Source organism: Plectrocnemia conspersa, unplaced genomic scaffold (genome assembly GCF_051122295.1).
Source record: "Plectrocnemia conspersa isolate PC_06_02 unplaced genomic scaffold, ASM5112229v1 ptg000009l, whole genome shotgun sequence".
NCBI classification, from domain to species: domain Eukaryota; kingdom Metazoa; phylum Arthropoda; class Insecta; order Trichoptera; family Polycentropodidae; genus Plectrocnemia; species Plectrocnemia conspersa.
The window spans coordinates 4,625,190-4,642,830 of NW_028277173.1; the positions used below are offsets into that span (position 1 = coordinate 4,625,190).

A 17,641-nucleotide genomic window follows, 5' to 3' on the forward strand; every position below is an offset into this window, starting at 1 on the left:
TATTAAAATACAAAATGTTTTGTTTTTAAAATAAATGAATTGCATAAAGAGAAGGATTGTACTAATTTAAAATTTGTTGACTAATAACGTTTGATACAATAGATGAAGAGTTTTCGAGCAAGATAAAAAAGGGGAAAATAAATAAATATATGGGATATCAAAGGTAAATACATAGGATATAAATGTAGGTCGTTGTAATTATATTGTAAAACAATTTTTATAGCCATTTGTAACTGATACTTTATTGGTTTTTATAAAAAATATTGTTTGCTATTTTTGTTATTACAGCGTAGCGTGATATACGTAAAAAGCCTATTAAAGATCAAACAATTATTTAATCACTAAAACTCGACCATCAAGACCTAGCAGGTTTCTTTTGAAGAATCATAATGATCTAAAACAAAAGTAATATAAATCATAAAACATATAGTATTAAATAAAAAATAATTTCAAAATACTTTTCACGAACATAAAAAAAATATATTATTAATTATATAATTAGCAGTATATAATTTTGTTTAGGAACACAGTGAAACATAACCCAAAGCTGCTAACAAAAATGGGCTTTTGTACACCGTATTTAAAACATCTTTTCTGAATTTTCTCAAAAATGAGAGGATATTTGGCCTCGTATGGGTTTCAAATTAAAGATAAGTTATAATATTCGCCAATCGCTGTAATAATATCAAAATGAAAGGCGTTCTTTATAACAAAGCCGAAAATCCTAGATTACTAGCATATCAATAAAATTCTATAGTGGAAATTTCACTATCTAGTTAATTTTCACCTAAATAATAAAATAAAAATGATACAACATGGAATTTTATAATGCTAAAAGGTATATTGTCAACAGCTGTATTCACAATGAAAACTTTCATGTCATCGGTATATTCGAATGCTTTTGAGTTTTTATGTTCAATATTATTAAAATAATATTTATATACCTAAAAACAATAAATCGGGAGTCTGTTATCAGACAAGTAATGTTTAAGTTATTTTAGTGTGTCAACCCTGATTGTCGGCGACTCCGCTGTTCCGCAACCCGCGCACCTCCAACCCTCGCCCGGTCTGCGCATCCGTCATGTCTGCTCGCCGTTGACCGGTGATCGTTCGCCGTTCGACTCTCAGACACCTTCACTCAGCTCCGCGCGCGGTAAATGCAGATTCGTTAATAAAATTCACCTGCGCCCCTCTTGTCCTTCATTCTGTCGCATTTCCGCACTTCCTATCGGATTCCGCCCCCCGATTAATTCGATAATGACTTATGTAATTAATCCCAGAACATGGCCGGCTCGTCTTCGCCAGCCGAAGAGCAAGAGAAGCTCCTGGACGAATCGCTGAGCGTCGTCAAAGTTCAGGCAAGTTACTGTATGACCACCAGTAAGATTCTTATAATGTTCATTTTTATCATTGACGTTTCAGGCTTTGCATATGAAGAGATGCTTGGACAAGTCGAAGCTAACGGATGCTCTCAAGAACGCGTCGACGATGCTGGGCGAGCTGAGGACGTCCATGCTGTCGCCCAAGAGCTATTACGAACTTTGTAAGTTAATAATTTCTCCCTTATTATAATACTTATTGTTCAATCTATTACAACAAATCAAATGAATGTTGGATATTATTTCTAAATTTCAAAATAGTGTGGATATTCATCGCTTCCTTCGTTTAAAATGAAAAAAATACATGCTACGTTTTTTTGTTGTATGGCCAAAATATTATAATAATATAATATAATATAATATAAAATTAAGTTAAATAGGGTTGCCACTTTTAATATTTAAATTTTAAATAAATCTAATACAGATTTTTATCTCCTTAAAAAGTAATGATATTTTCAGGAATAATATTTTGCTATAAAAATTACACCTATAATTTTTTATTTCTTAAATGATATAGAATCATATTTTTTCCCAAGATGTTTGGTTATGGTGCTTTAATGAGTATTTGCAAAAAATACAAGAGCATGGCTTTCCTATTTATTTTTTTTGTAACGACGATAAAAACTATTTTGCATATCAATAGCTTACGTAGTATCCAAAAAAATTATCAAGACACCTCAAATATGTATTTATTTTTAAAATTCAGTAAACAATTACATATAACAAATAAATTTATATTATATAAAAGTGGTCAGTAGGATAGCGCAAAAAACAATTATTCCTTCTCAGACGTCAAAAATCCACATCAAAAGCAATAAAATCGTGTCGTCGCTGTCCACTGTGACGGCCCCGACACGATTTTATGGATTGTTGGATTTTTCACTTCTGAGATGTAATAATTGTTTTTTGCGCTCCTATTGACCAAAATTCGGATATCAGAAGATTAGAACTCATAGAAGCTTCTATCTTATATTTTTGGATGGATGCAATGTAAAATAAATACATATTTACTAGTTTTTGTAAATTTGGATTGGTAAATGCCATTGTCAAATATTAAACATTAAAAGACAAGGAAATATCTGTTCAACGGCTGCAAATGTTTCATTGTTTTCAATTTATGATTTACGAATTTTGAATTATAATTATAATTTTATATTTTTAACACAGACATGGCCATAACGGATGAGTTGAGACACCTGGAACTGTATCTCTTGGAAGAGTTTCAGAAAGGCAGGAAAGTCGCAGATCTGTACGAGCTTGTCCAGCACGCCGGCAACATTGTTCCTAGATTATATTTACTGATCACTGTCGGAATCGTTTATATCAAAACCAACGCAAGTCTGAAACGGGATTTATTGAAGGTAAATTTTATTTTTGATATCCATCAAATAGATTCGTTTAATCAAACATCTATTTTTTAGGACCTCGTTGAAATGTGCCGAGGTGTACAGAATCCGTTACGAGGCTTGTTTTTGCGCAGTTATTTATTGCAATGTACAAGAAACGTCCTGCCAGATGTGCCGGTTGCTGAAAATGAATGCGAAGGAAATGTGAGAGTTTGCTCGCCTTATCTGTTTTTGATAAACTTAATTTGTAATTATCGCTGTTTATCATTTTAGATAAAAGATGCCATTGATTTTGTTTTGATGAACTTCGCCGAAATGAACAAACTTTGGGTGAGGATGCAGCATCAGGGACATTCCAGGTAAATTTATTGTTTTATTTCACTGCATATGCATGGTTTCGAAATATTTTAATATAATTAACGTTTCTTATAAAGGGATAAAGAAAGGCGTGAGCGTGACAGAGAAGAATTAAGAATATTAGTGGGAACTAATTTGGTGAGACTGTCTCAACTCGAGAGCGCTGGACTGCCTCAATATAAACGTTTTATATTGCCTGGAATTTTGGAACAGGCCGTGTCGTGTAGAGATGCCATCGCCCAAGAATATCTTATGGAGTGCATCATTCAAGTATGTTGATCAAAGTTTTTGCCAAGTAAATATTTGACTAGGTTTTATTATTATTTTTTTACATTATGTTTAGGTATTTCCAGACGAATTCCACTTAGCTACTCTACAGCCATTTTTGAAATCGTGTGCAGAACTTCAACCTGGTGTGAACGTGAAAAATATCATAATCTCTCTAATCGACAGACTCGCATGTTACAGTCAAGTATGAACATTTTATAGATATACCTGTAGTAAATGCTGTTTACACTACAATATTTCTACTTTAAAGATAAGGTGGATTACTAAAGTATTTTATATTTAATTAAAATAGAATTTGATTCAATTCGTTTAAAATCAATTTTGGGTTCAGCATTTTAATTATGAGGTTTTGAAGTAGAAAAAGCTGGTTTTGGGTGTTACGCTTGAACTACCAAAAATTTACATAACTATTTCTACCAACACCAGTTATAATGACTAGTCTTCAAATACAGCAGCTGCATTTTTTTTATATCGCTGCATAAGAAAGGGTGGGTCCATGCCAGACGTTTTTGACTCATTTTTAAAAAAGTATTATGACCGGGAAGTGGTTAAATGATAAAAAATATATTTTTATTATATATAAAAATGTAAATTTTAAAAAACTACAAAGATAATTACTTGCTACAATTTTCACTTATAATTTTTTTCTGCCTACACTTTCCACAAAGATTTTTTGCAATTAATACAATTTTTTGTGGTCTTATTATTATTACAATATCGTACCATACAACATTTAAGTGTATAAGGTGGGCTTTTTGAAATTGTTGGCATATTTACTTCTAGTGATACACTTTTTATATTCCGAAGCAAGTTTCTCTGCTAGTTGAAATAAAAAATCCTTTTTTGATAAGGTTTTTCCTGTTATTTCCTTGTATACTATCCAAGCATTTATTGCAGCTAAGTCTAAAATATTAAAAAATACTTCAGTGGTCATTTTCTAAACCTCGATTTGACGCTATATTTCCTTGCCATTAGGTCATATATAAATAGGTATATACTTCAAATTTAATATTATTATAAAGTAAAATGGTTTCAGGTAACGTTTTTTGTGTTTATATATTTTTTACAAATTTGTGTTTTGACCTAAACACAATTTTTTTGTCCGGTTTACTTTAAATTGTAAAAACACAATATTTTTTTATGAAGTAATATTGAAAAACGAGCCATACTATCTTTTTTGCTTCAAAAACTTTGGCAAACCTCTCGCGTATAGTTCTAACTAAGATAGTATTTTTTCCTAGTAATATAGCATGTGAAAAAATTGTCGATATCTAAAATTCTTCTTTTCATAGTAAATGGCTTCATAAGTTTTAGTTCAACAAATTCACTAACACGTGTTGATAATGTTGTGTTTTATCTTTTCCCAAATATGGAAATCCATTTATAATATATTTGCCAAAATTTGATACCAAATTTATCAGGCTTATTCGGCATATATTGTGTGAATCTACATCTAGCTTTAGTAGCAGTTGTTCAACAACTGAAACATTTCACTTGGTTTATAGAATTTTCGGCTATTTTTAATTAACGTATCTTAGACTGTTGGTATCAATCTAAATTTGTTTGCAAGCAGGGACATCATTTCAGCTTTTTCCAGGGGCGAGGGCAAAAGTTGGTCAGTCAGTGGTTATTTTTTTTTAATATTTCGATTTCATTAAGATTCATGACATGCATTTTTCTTGTTAAATTTAAGGGAAGGTAAATTCCCCTACCTAAAATCCATGTCAAAAGCAATAAAATCGTGTCGGCGCCGTCGCAGTGGGAACGCTCGGTAACGAGCGTTCCCACTGTGACACAATTTTATTTCTTTTGATGTGAATTTTAGACTTCTGAGAAGTGATAATTGTTTTAGCGCCCTCCTATTGACCAAAATTCAGTTTGAAAATACTTTAACCAATACTCTTATATCAGAAGTCCGTAGTAATATCGATAAGAATAGTTATCACATTTAAAACATAGTGTAATATCAAAGTGCAGTCAAACTATGGAACAATATGCGAGATGCGAAGTTTTTCTGTACTTCTTCTTTCGTTTATTTCCCCTGAGAGTTGAGTTGGCTTAGTTAGTATTGTGGACCTAATGAAAGCTTTAAAACTATAAATAGTTTTAGAATTTCCATTGAGCTAGGCTTTGGTTTGATCAGCAAATGGACTTCTCGCAATTTTCGTATTGAGTTTCATAGACATTTAAGAGCAGCATATAATTTCATTAGCCCCTATCGGTGAAATTTTATTTTCGCTAGTAGAAATACATATTTACTAGAATTTTCATCACGTCTATAATTTAGAATTTTCATTAAATCAATTTGGGTTTGGTTAATTCGTGTAGGTTAGGATTGGGTTTGAACAGTAAATTTGCAAGCAAATGTCAAATTGAGTTTCATAGATATTTTAGAGCAGCATATAATTTCACTAGCGTTTATCAGTTAAATTATATTTTCACTAGTAGAAATATATATCTACTGGTGAAAATGTATTTGGACTTCACTAGTAAAAAAATAAATAAATACCGAAAAATACATCATTTATACATAAGTATGTAAATCTATATATTATGACGCATGAAAAAGTTGAAAGCATATAATTTTAATAGCACCTGCCAGATAAATTATATTTTCATAAGTAGCTTTAATAAAACATTTTTTTCTTTTTAATAAAACAGAGACAAAATTAAATTTATAATAATAATCATTACAAAGTTATAGCATAATGGATTTTATAGTACGAATTTTTTACTATAGTTAAAAATTAATCAATCAATATAAATATTAATTTAGTGGTGTGGCTAGTTTTTTTTAGACCACAGGGCACCTGTGGTTGCATGTCAATGTTTTTGTCTTGCATTTTTGGATTATTTCTATGTTGAAATTGTTTACATCCTCACCCGATTAGCCACTACTCCCAATTGTGTTTTTTGTGCACATTGAGGTGTTTACCGCTATTTTCTTGTGTAATGAATTGAGTCATTTGATCTTTGATATTATTACTTCACATACAACTAGATTTTTACGACAATAAAATATACACATATATGTAATTCTATGCAATATAATTCATTTTTCAGCGTAACGATGGAAACATTAGTTTAACCGTCGTCGAAGAAGAGGGCTCCGGCGAGACTGAAGTGCAATTGTTTGACGTATTCTCTGATCAAGTCGCATCCATCACTCAGAACCGACAAGACATGCCATTAGAAGACACAGTGTCATTACAACTGTCTCTAATTGGCCTCGCACACAGATGCTATCCCTCTCAAATTGACTACATAGATAAAGTTTTGCAAAACACTGCGATGATATTCGAAAAGTTGCAAATATCAAAGTAATATAATCTTTTGATTTTATTTTAAGTTTATATAATGGTATTGATTTGACTTCTTTAAATATAAAAACAGAATAGAATACAGCACAAATGTTTGGCGAGAGCTGATGAGGTTGTTGAAAATGCCAGTCGATCACTACAAAGACATATTGACGGTCATCAAGCTGCCCAATTACGCTCCGCTCTTGAACTATTTCGATTACGCCGGCCGCAAGGCCGTAGCTGTTTACTTGATAAACAGCGTTTTGGACAACAGTACGTGGATCACGACACAAGAGCAAGTATGGATAATGATAATATTTTAAAGTTGCTATTTTTAGGATAGATAGATAGATTATATCTGTTTACTTTCAGGTGGAGTCTGTTTTGAACATGTTGGTTTGTTTGGTCACGGAGCAACCCGATGAGCCCGCCGATGTGTTAGATTCCGAGGACTTCCCCGAAGAACAAGCGTTGCTCGCACGGTATGTTTCGAATTGACGATTCGCTATACTAGGATTAAATTAATTGTATGCTTTACAGATTAATACATCACTTCAAATCGGATTCACCCGATCAACAGTTCCAAATACTCTCGTTTGCCAGAAAAGAACTCGGCGCCGGCGGTCCTCGCCGATTGCCGTTCACTCTTCCGCCGATTATCTTTCAAGCGTATAGGCTCGCGTTCAAATACAAAGAGCTTAGCGATCAGGTATTCATCGCTTGATAATATATAAACAAAGATCTTGTTATTGATTATGCTTATATTACAGGACGATATGTGGAAGAAGAAGTGCTTGAAGATATTCCAATTTTGCCATTCCACTATAACTCAGTTGATCAAGTCAGAGTTGGCCGAGTTGCCATTGAGACTGTTCTTGCAGGGCGCTCTCGCCATAGACCGCATCCAGTTCGAAAACCACGAAGCCATCGCGTATGAGTTCCTATCGCAAGCTTTCTCTCTATACGAAGACGAAATATCTGATTCTAAAGCCCAACTGGCTGCCATCACATTGATCGTCGCTACTTTTGAACAGATGTTTTGCTTCGGTAAGTTTATCTAAAATTAATATAGCGATGATGTAAAGCGAGGTACTGAAGAGTCGTATTTATATAAATAGGCGAAGAAAATGCAGAACCCATAAGAACGCAATGCGCTTTGGCAGCTAGTAAATTGCTGAAGAAACCGGATCAGTGCCGAGGAGTGGTGTCATGTTCACATCTATTTTGGAGCGGAAAAGGACCTAATAAAGAAGAAGTAAGAGTATACGTTAATATTAATATTAAAAAAAAATAGAGCAATCGTGTTGAAAAACGAAATTAATAAATGAACAATGTATTTATGTATTAATTAATGGTTTTTAGATGCGTGACAGTAAACGAGTCTTGGAGTGCTTGAACAAAGGCGCCAGGATAGCTTCACATTGTATGGATCAGGCGGTGCAGGCTCAACTCTTAGTCGAATTATTAAATCATTATATTTATTTCCACGAACGGGGAAATGCTCAAGTCACAGTTTCCGTATTAAATGTGGTTAGTTAGAAGAATAATTTATGATTTGTTATAACATTATTAACGTTCTATGTGATTTAGGTTATCAATAAAATCAAAGATGAGCTACCTAAGTTAGAGCAATCGGCCGAAACGGAACAGATCCGTAAACACTTCAACAACACCACAGAACACCTCAGGAGTCGAATGGAATGTACGGATAACGACACGGTGAATTATCAAGGCCTGGAACTTTGAATTTCGCAATATAAATAAATAATAATATATATAATATGATAGATAAGCGTTTTTTTAAATAAGCATGAGATATTTCAAAGATGTTAATATTTTTCAGGCCATATTAAATTTTACAAATTTTATTTAGAAAAATATTCACGTGTGTGTGTGTGTATATATTATATCATTAATCATTATATATACATATAGCAAATCAACTTTTTTTAATTTCTTATTTTTATAATGAGAATATTAATAGTCAATTACAGTTATATAAAAATAATACAACAATGGAGTATTAATCAGTTTCAATATTATTATTATTATGTCATATCAACTTTATTTTTTTATTTAGATATTATGTTACTTGTGAGATAGTGGCGGTTGATCATATATACATTATTTCACTGTTTTCAAGACTGATGTACAAATCACTATATCAACGTCATATTAAACGCGTTCTTGTTCAGTATATTGAAGATTAAAAGGCAGTACATCATAAGAAAAAAACATTAATATCATTGTTGAGCTTTATTCTTGTTGGTGCTTCAGTTTACCTCGCGTTGAACGCCTTCTTTGTTTACATGGATTGTTTTCCGCTACTATAAACTATTACTATATGCATCATTATTATCAAATGTATGAATTTTTTGTGGGAATATCTCAGAATTCGGTTAATGCATTCTTAAAACTAATTTAAATAATATGTATATCAAAATATTGTATATAAAATGTATTATAGTTTATGTTATGAATGGAATGTAAACTCAAAGATTGTTTATTATTGAAATATAGTATGGGAATCATCCATTTCTTGATTCATTTCAGCCAATGATTCCCAACCTTATTTGCCTTGTCCCTTAGTAGTCCATTTCCCTGAATCTTATTTTTTTATTTATATAGTTGCTGTTGCTACAGACGAATGAAGAGCAGTGTGTACGAACAGGCCCCCGCAATAAGCGCCACATTTGATAGGCGTTGTTATGAAGATTTGTACTAAAACAGGTTTGCATTTTTATTTATTTTTAATTGATAAGATGCTGTGATTAATAAGATATGTTTTAGCCTTTATAAGTATCGTTATTTTTAAGGACTCAGTTGTGAGATTTAAGGACAAAATAATGACTTGTATTTATAACATGTTATTTATATATTTTAATTAATTTATAATATCTTAATGCCTTGGATATTGTTACGGTTGTTTACAGTGATCTTCTCCTGCTTCTTCTTTTCTTCCTTGAACGCTACCGTGTTTGCCTTCTTCTCAATTCTTCTCTCCTCTCTATATTTCTTTAACAAACGCTTCCTTTCCTTCTTCTCGTCGGGAGTTTCATTCTTAGGTCTCAGCGACAAGACGCTCAACGTGGACATGATTGATTCACACATAGACTCTTCGTCGTTCGAATCCGACTTTTCAGCTTCTGCTTGTTGAAGATTAAACTTAGCCAGAGACTTAACAGTTAATTTAGGAGCATCTGAGTTTAATACGCCGACTGGAATGCCCGTTTTTTGATTGATGCGAATTTTCTTTATCCGCTAAAAATCAATTAAAAATAATATAACGTCAATTTGATTTAAAAAGAATTATACAACATACCTTCGGTTCTTCAATCAATCGGGGATGATTATAAAGATTTGAATACGTCGACAGAATTGATTCACAATCCCATTTTTCTTTGACTTCTTCCTCTTTACCGAAAAGATCTTCATCGGCAATGTCTTCTTCGTCCGACACTTCCCGTAATTGTGTCAATCTGGAATTTCAAAATTTATTTATGTGCTAACATATGTCTATTTAAATCACTAAACAAATATTAACCTAGCAACATCTTTATCATGATCCAATTTATGAAATTTCCTTTGATCGTGAAAGTGCTCGGCGCATTTCAAAAGTACGTCAGGAGTCGCCGGAAGATAACCTTCGATTTCATCGCATTCGAGAGCTCCGATTTCAGTATCGTCGTATTCGGCAAACATCTAAAATTTATATATTTACTGTTTATCTGTACGTGATTATTTTAGTTATAAACAAAATTACTTTTTCGAATTTATCATCGAGCAGCGAGAGTCCTTGATTACGTCTCATAACACTCGATGACATTGAATATTGTGAAAAGCGTGACTTAGCATCCTCATTGTCGTACTGTTTAGATTTACCCATTTCACCAATTTCATCATCTTCACTATCGCTCCATTGGTTATCTGAGGCATATCCTACTTGTGATTGTTTATCGTCGTCGTATTCTTCTTCTTCAGATTCATCTCCTTCAGGTGCTAAAAAATCACATTTGAGATTTTTATATAAAGCGTTGGTATGTAATAGCCATTTTATATTATCATTCTATGTAAGTCGCTGTATATTAAATATAATTCACATGATAATTGATAAACTGTATAAGTAAAAAGGTGTGTCACATCATGTACTTACGATGAAATAGGCAATTTTAATTCACTTCAAAACATCAACTTTTGTTTGAATTACAAATGACGCACAAGTGAGTCAGTGGCTCTTAATGTTATATTTTTACAAATATAGCTCATAAATTCATCAGCAAATTGTGTTAATTTAAAAAAAATATTTTCCTGATTATTTCAGAACATAATCTAAGTCGTAAAGATCATATTTAATCTGCAACGGTGATTTAAAAATAAATAATACATTAACAAAACCTTCTTTCATAGCCAATTCCATAAAGTTATCTTCCAGTTCGTTTTCAGGATCATCATAATTAAAGTCTTCATCCATAGCGGCTACAATATCAGGATCCAAATCCAATCGAAGCGCTATAATAAATCACAATAAAAATTAATAAAACTGATTGTATTAAAATTAATTATTTTTATATTAAATATATTACATGTTTGAGGAGCAGCCTTGTTAAGCATTCCCACGTCTTCTTCAACTTCAGAGGCAAAAACAGAACTCGGCAAAACAAACTTTTGTTTGCTTTTATCTTCGGAATCCTGTTTTGGCTTATCTTTTCTTTTGATATTCTGCGGAGGACCCTATTAAGAAAATAAATCATATTTAAATAATAATATTATTAGAAACAAATCATTTAATGGCACAATGCCTTACAACGGAGGGTGCCCATATAACGGACAACTCTTTGACGTCCCTCAAATGTTGGAGGTAATCGTATTCGTCGTCGAAAAACACGCCCCATTTTCTTTCCTCCTCCTTTAGCTTTGTGGAATCGGTCTATAGATAAACAATGATTGTTATGAATGTATCAACGAATACATTTATGTATTGAGGCCATACTTTTTGTGTCTCTCCGGCTTCTACGAGTACGTGCTGAGGCGCCGACTCATCGGCGATCAGAGGATCTCTTTGCGATCTGTGTACCAAATTGAACGTAACGGCGTTTTTCCTGTCGATGAACTTTTTCTTGGTTTTACCCTGAAATTAAAACAAAACGTCATCATGTAATAAAAGCAGTTTGTCATAAAAGCGATATAATAATAAGTAAAATACATATAGTATAAGATATTATAAAAGTAACATACCATTTTGAGTAGTTAAACCCCTAGTTTTTATTAGGCGTATAATTTTAATGTTGACTGACAGCAGCCATGTGCAAAAGGAACGTTTGGGTTCGCGAACACTAGTTTTCGAGCGTGCGAGTGAAAGTGTGTTCATAAAATTTCACCAGTAAAATAATTTATTTTATGTAAAAATATAAATTAAAACAATGAACAATCTATTTTTTAATAACATATTTTATTTAAATAATACTTTATTTGGGGTAATACCGAACATCGCTTTAGATGATTTTTTAAATTTGTAATTTTATTCAAATTATTAATGGTTTTACAGTTTTTTTTTTCTTTTCTATTATACGAATAAAAACATAAAAGTGGTTACAAACCAGTGACATTTATTCAGTAAAAACTATTAGACAATAGAAAAATGAAATTCATCGTGTTTATTATGAAACTATGTTTACGTCGTTATTGCTGAGTTAGTGGATGACAGTAGAATTTGTTCTATTTTTGTTTGTGCATTGCACCATTCAGGGTGGCAATGCGAGAAAAATTTTCCCTATTTTTATACAATTAATCAAGATATCACATTTAATTTTTGTAATGAATTTTAAAAGTATATTTTAATTATTATTTTATAGATATTAGATATAATATAAAGTATTTCGGCGCAAAACTTATTTTTTTTTACTTTAAAGAGTACATATTAAAAATCATTGGCAAATATTTTTTACTAATTTTCAAATACTATTGTCGAAACAACTGCAAAACCATTGTTAATGTCATTTTAATGTGCTTCTGGTTTTATATGTAATATAAATATCATTTTGTTTAATAAAAAGCTCATTTAGATGTAAGTTACGTTATCTTTTATAATAGAAAAATATAAAAATTTAACATACATACAACATATTGTTACAGATTGTGGGGTGTCTCTCGATGATGCTCAACGAAGCCACCAATTCTATGTTCTTTTGTATCCATCGCAGAAGGTTACAAGGAGGGCTTAAGATCTACTAAAAAAAGTTTTACTTTCCCAGCTTCCAGATTTATTGATGAATACGTCACAAAATAATTGCTATTTCTACGTAATAGCTGCGACTGGATGAAGATCGATATTTGAGCCGTTGATTTTGAAAGTGGTCAAGTCCATATTATATTATTGTTGGATAATTAATGGTTTGCGTTTGAACTGATTTAAAAATATAAGTAATAACAGACTTATTTTATATTGATTTAAATTGTGAATCACTTTCGATTGATGTTTTTTAATTCAATTTATACGGCACATTTCTTAAAACTCGTATCGAGAAGATTTTCAGCTAGTTGACAGTTTCGCTATCAATATTTTTGGTACTTTTGAAAATTGTCTAAAGTCTAAAAATAAGTATGCTGGTCAAAACTGATCTTATAAAGCAAGAATATAATATATAACAATATGTACAAGTAAATCTTTAAAAATGTGCCCTTTATTAAATTATTTTCCCGTATTAAATATGTGCGAAGTTCGATTGACTCACTGGCAACACAATTGTTTCCAAAAACCGGTGTCAGCGACAGCAGTCATCGCCAAGATGAAAATCACCGTCACGACCCTAGCCGACGATATCTTCGTCCTCGATGTCGCCGAGGACCTCGAGTTGGAGAACTTCAAGGCCTTTTGCGAAGTGGAAAGTGGAGTGCCAGCCAACGAGATAGTTCTGAACTTCAGCGGAAGACTCCTCAATGACGATAAGAAGAGCCTCAAAGAGTTGGGCGTCCAGGACGGAGACGTTATCGTACTGCAGCACATCGTCCAGTCTGGAACGCGAGACCCGCCTGATTTTCCGTCTCTAGCCGGTTTAGACTTCAGCTCCATCAAAGTGCCGGGCGCCGTATCAAGTCCTCAGAACCCCAGCTTCGGAGCCGAAGACGACCCTCGCGTCATCCGCGATATGTTCATGGCGAACGCTGACCAACTGGCTCTGTTGAAGCAGAACAACCCTCGTTTAGCGGACGCTCTTCTCACCGGCTCGCTCGAAACTTTCTCTCAAGTACTGCAAGAGCAGGTGGCGGCTAGGACCGAAAGACAGCAGCAACGAATAAGAATGATGAACTCGGATCCATTCGACGCTGAAGCTCAGCGGCTCATAGCTGAAGAGATCAAGCAGAAGAACATCGAAGCCAACATGGAAGCGGCGATGGAATACAATCCGGAAACCTTCGGCACGGTAGTCATGCTTTACATCAACTGTCACGTCAACGGATTTCCACTCAAAGCTTTCATTGACTCCGGAGCTCAGACGACGATAATGTCCTCGGCCTGCGCCGAGAGATGCAACATTATGAGATTAGTAGACACCCGCTGGTCCGGAATAGCCAAAGGAGTAGGCGTACAGCCGATCATCGGCCGTATTCATATGGTTCAGATGAGGATCGAGCAAGATTTTCTCACCACTTCGTTCTCAGTCCTCGAGAATCAACCGATGGATATGATCTTAGGTTTAGATATGTTAAAACGGCATCAATGCACTATAGACTTGAAGAAAAATGTCTTAATGATCGGGACCACGGGAAACGAGACTCCGTTTTTAGCCGAAGGCGACTTGCCCAAGATTAGCTCGTCGATCGAAGACGAAATTGCCGAAAATTTGTTGATGAATCGGGCAAAACTCAACTCTGAGAGCTCGTCTGTTCCGTCTCCGTCTACGTCTAACGTAAATAATAACAAGGACCAGATCGTCCAAGAACTGATGGCTTTAGGATATACGAGGGAGCAAGTCGAGGCCGAGCTGCAAAGATGCGACGGCGATAAAAAGAAAGCGACGGCCGCACTTTTAGCTAAATCGCTGCATTTTTGACTAGACCTAAAAGAACCCATTTAAAATTAAAAATAATATTTTAAAGATAACGTATAGACTGGACGTTTGATATTTTAATTAATTAAAAGAGGGCACTATGAAAATTATAAAAAAATTACTTTTAAAATATTTTTAATGTATCAAATTGATTACATCTTTGTTTAAATTTATATAAATTAGTGTAATTTTATAGATATTATATTACAAATATAGAGCGGCCCGATATAAACTGAAAGATTTAAAACGAAAAGCCTTTCATTAACTAAACTATCTTTTATGTCCTTCAATTTATAGCGGCCCGCTTGTTTTTTTTATTGTTGGATAATAAAATAATAAACATATGTATATATGTATGTATATATATAGAGAGAAATCTCGAATCTTAGTCTGGCCACTTTTTATAGTATAAATTTATATATACTATTTAAATTGTACATATCTTTCAAGTTGTTAAAAAGAAAAGTTTATTTTAAAAATGTATTTTTTACATTAATGTAACTCATCTTCGAATGCAAGCACAAATTATATATAAACAAAAAAATGTACAAAAAAGTTTATTATAAACAATTTCACGTTTGCTATTTGCAATTTAATAAAAAAAACGCTGCTTGCTTATACTTGTTTCACAGTTTGTTTATCAATCTCGCCTAGAGTCGCATTTAAGCTTATATTCGGTATTCTATAAGATAAGTTGTGAAAATAAGGTGCAGGGTAGCAGTTTGTGGTTTTGGTTTAACAATCTCACTCGTGCGCTAATGTAGCAATAATAAATATTACAACTTATGTGAAATTGCATCATTTATATACATTACGTATGTGTAATCTTTTGATTTTTTTATTTTAATAAAATTAATAAGCAATTGTCTAGATTTTTCCATTATGTTCTTTATCGACAATAGATTTACGGTATATATTTTTGGGTACTATTTAACAAGGGATTATTTTAAGTAAAATGACCAGACATCCTCAAAAAAAATTGTCTTTTAATCTTGTAGAACACAAATTACCGAATTAACTTTTTTTTATAGCTCTAGTAGCCAATTCTCCTTTTTAAACAAAAATTTCCTATATGACATTTTTATTTCTAGTGTTCTCCTTTAATGTTTTCAAAACCCGGTTACATTATTTTAAGAGATTTAGCAATTAATACTTTGTTTTATAAAACTAAAGTGCATTAAAATACATAAACTGCCCATTAGCGTTTCGTTAGTGTAGCGAACGACTGAAGATAAGCAGCATTGGGCGTGGTTATAGGACACTAACCCCTTAGACATATACCCCCCCCCCCCCGGACAATAACCTCCGCCACGTATAAAGATAATACAGATATTACTTAACACGTTTCGGGAGGCTCTATTATACTTAATAAAACATATAATAACGCCATTACCGAAGTTTAGCTGTATTCTATTATACATTGTATGTATCTAGCATAAAGAGAGCCAAATAATATTTTTTATAAAAGCCACAGTCTTTCTTTCTATTGTATTATATATGTATATAGTAAATTACAATTTACTATATACATATATAATTAATTATTCTCTCTCTCTTTCGTAATTGTGTTAGTTTTATTGATATTTAAAAATTCTGTATTTTGCTGAGTGTAATAATAGTATTGATACTGCCCATTCGTATTAACCCTTAGACCGCCGACCAGTAAATTCTTAATTGCTCGCTGTACGCCATGCGTTTTTAGCAATATAATTTTTTGGCTACTTACTCTGTTTAACACATCATTACAGCCAAAATACTCAATTTTTATATTTTAAAATTATATATGTATGATTAACATGATTTAAACATTCTAATTATATCAATAAACAAACATTTTTCGTCGTATTAATGGTAATATGATTTATTATGTATTTAAATCAATTGGCCGGCCCGCGTGCTCACACTTACACACACACGCACGCGCGCCACACTATACAAGCGAACGACAAACAGGGTCATGCTCACACTGAGACAATTTTAATATATAAATCTGCAATGCATTTTTTCGTCATCTGACCTACATCCTGTTATAAAAATTTACAAATCGACAACATTTCTTAGATGCATACAAAATCACATATATCGTACACAAAAATAACCCTAATAACCAAACCGTTTGTTTTTGCTCAATGGTGCTTGCAATTGTTTGTTGTTGAAGGTTGTCATATTTCTTTATATATAATTATATGTATAATTTATAATATATACATATTCTTCTTCTTCTTCCACGGCGCTACAACCGGTGATCGGTTTTGGCCTTTCCGCCTAATTTCTTGTAGGGCTTTTAGATATATCTTGAGCTTTAGTATTTTTTCCGCTATTGCTTGCATTTTTCCTGGTTGTAATATTGCATATTCCAGGTTCCAAAATTGAAGTTCAGTCGTATATCTAGATTTCGATCGTCTAGGTCAGAGGTCCCTAAGCTTTTTTGTCTCGTAGACCACTTTTCATGTTTTTCGGTATTGGGTAGACCCCCTGCTTGCTTGATATTGATTTTTGCAAATTCAACTTCAAATCTGTTTTTGCAGCTGGTATCGTGCTACTCACTTTGAAAGATTTCTACTATCTGTGTATGTGGATTATTCCATTCATTGAATGCCAAAAATAAAGTCACCAACATTTACATCTCATGGATCCCCAATTTTATTTTTCACTGACATGGACCCCTTGCAGGTCGTCGTCGACCCCTAGGGGTCGATATAGACCACTTTGAGAATCACGGTGGTATATCATTATGTGCAGGTTTTTACAAGTTCAAAATGTATTGCGACCACAAAGCGAATGTCTACATCCTACATCTTACACAATTTTATAAACATATATAATATTTTTTTTACTTCATAGGTATTTTTATAAATAATGTATATGTCTTTATTTTATAAGATTATAATGTAAGTAGATAGGTACTATCAGTGGTTGTT

General features: G+C 32.8%; 3 protein-coding genes across 3 annotated transcripts; 2 read left to right on the forward strand and 1 right to left on the reverse strand.

The window, feature by feature from the left end:
• Positions 1-995: 995 nt before the first annotated feature.
• On the forward strand, positions 996-9,205 carry Vps35 (Vacuolar protein sorting 35). Its single transcript, XM_088191479.1, has 16 exons — positions 996-1,153; positions 1,281-1,358; positions 1,423-1,543; positions 2,547-2,740; positions 2,801-2,929; positions 2,999-3,084; positions 3,160-3,352; positions 3,426-3,554; positions 6,434-6,690; positions 6,764-6,971; positions 7,045-7,154; positions 7,213-7,381; positions 7,443-7,719; positions 7,791-7,927; positions 8,035-8,202; positions 8,263-9,205. Exons 2-16 carry the CDS (start codon positions 1,284-1,286, stop codon positions 8,416-8,418), a joined length of 2,409 nt encoding a protein of 802 aa, XP_088047605.1. The 5' UTR covers positions 996-1,153; positions 1,281-1,283; the 3' UTR covers positions 8,419-9,205.
• A 323-nt stretch (positions 9,206-9,528) lies between these two features.
• On the reverse strand, positions 9,529-11,985 carry LTV1 (LTV1 ribosome biogenesis factor). Its single transcript, XM_088191480.1, has 9 exons — positions 11,908-11,985; positions 11,663-11,800; positions 11,477-11,599; positions 11,256-11,403; positions 11,068-11,181; positions 10,436-10,671; positions 10,217-10,374; positions 9,995-10,151; positions 9,529-9,933 (listed from the first exon to the last, which is right to left on the reverse strand). Exons 1-9 carry the CDS (start codon positions 11,908-11,910, stop codon positions 9,562-9,564), a joined length of 1,449 nt encoding a protein of 482 aa, XP_088047606.1. The 5' UTR covers positions 11,911-11,985; the 3' UTR covers positions 9,529-9,561.
• A 1,416-nt stretch (positions 11,986-13,401) lies between these two features.
• Positions 13,402-14,838, forward strand: rngo (DNA damage inducible 1 homolog rngo). The gene has a single exon (XM_088191481.1). The coding sequence runs from the start codon at positions 13,458-13,460 to the stop codon at positions 14,721-14,723; it is 1,266 nt and encodes a 421-aa protein (XP_088047607.1). The 5' UTR covers positions 13,402-13,457; the 3' UTR covers positions 14,724-14,838.
• The last annotated feature ends 2,803 nt before the right edge of the window (positions 14,839-17,641 follow it).

Excerpts from the sequence above, each read along its gene's own strand:
- Vps35 (XM_088191479.1), top strand. The coding sequence starts at position 1,284 with ATGGCCGGCTCGTCTTCGCCAGCCGAAGAGCAAGAGAAGCTCCTGGAC. Across the intron at positions 3,085-3,159 it reads CAGCATCAGGGACATTCCAG|GGATAAAGAAAGGCGTGAGC; the intron begins GTAAATTTATTG and ends TTTCTTATAAAG. Across the intron at positions 7,928-8,034 it reads AAGGACCTAATAAAGAAGAA|ATGCGTGACAGTAAACGAGT; the intron begins GTAAGAGTATAC and ends AATGGTTTTTAG.
- LTV1 (XM_088191480.1), bottom strand. Across the intron at positions 11,600-11,662 it reads AAGCCGGAGAGACACAAAAA|ACCGATTCCACAAAGCTAAA; the intron begins GTATGGCCTCAA and ends GTTTATCTATAG. Across the intron at positions 10,672-11,067 it reads GGAATTGGCTATGAAAGAAG|CACCTGAAGGAGATGAATCT; the intron begins GTTTTGTTAATG and ends GTGATTTTTTAG.
- rngo (XM_088191481.1), top strand. The coding sequence starts at position 13,458 with ATGAAAATCACCGTCACGACCCTAGCCGACGATATCTTCGTCCTCGAT.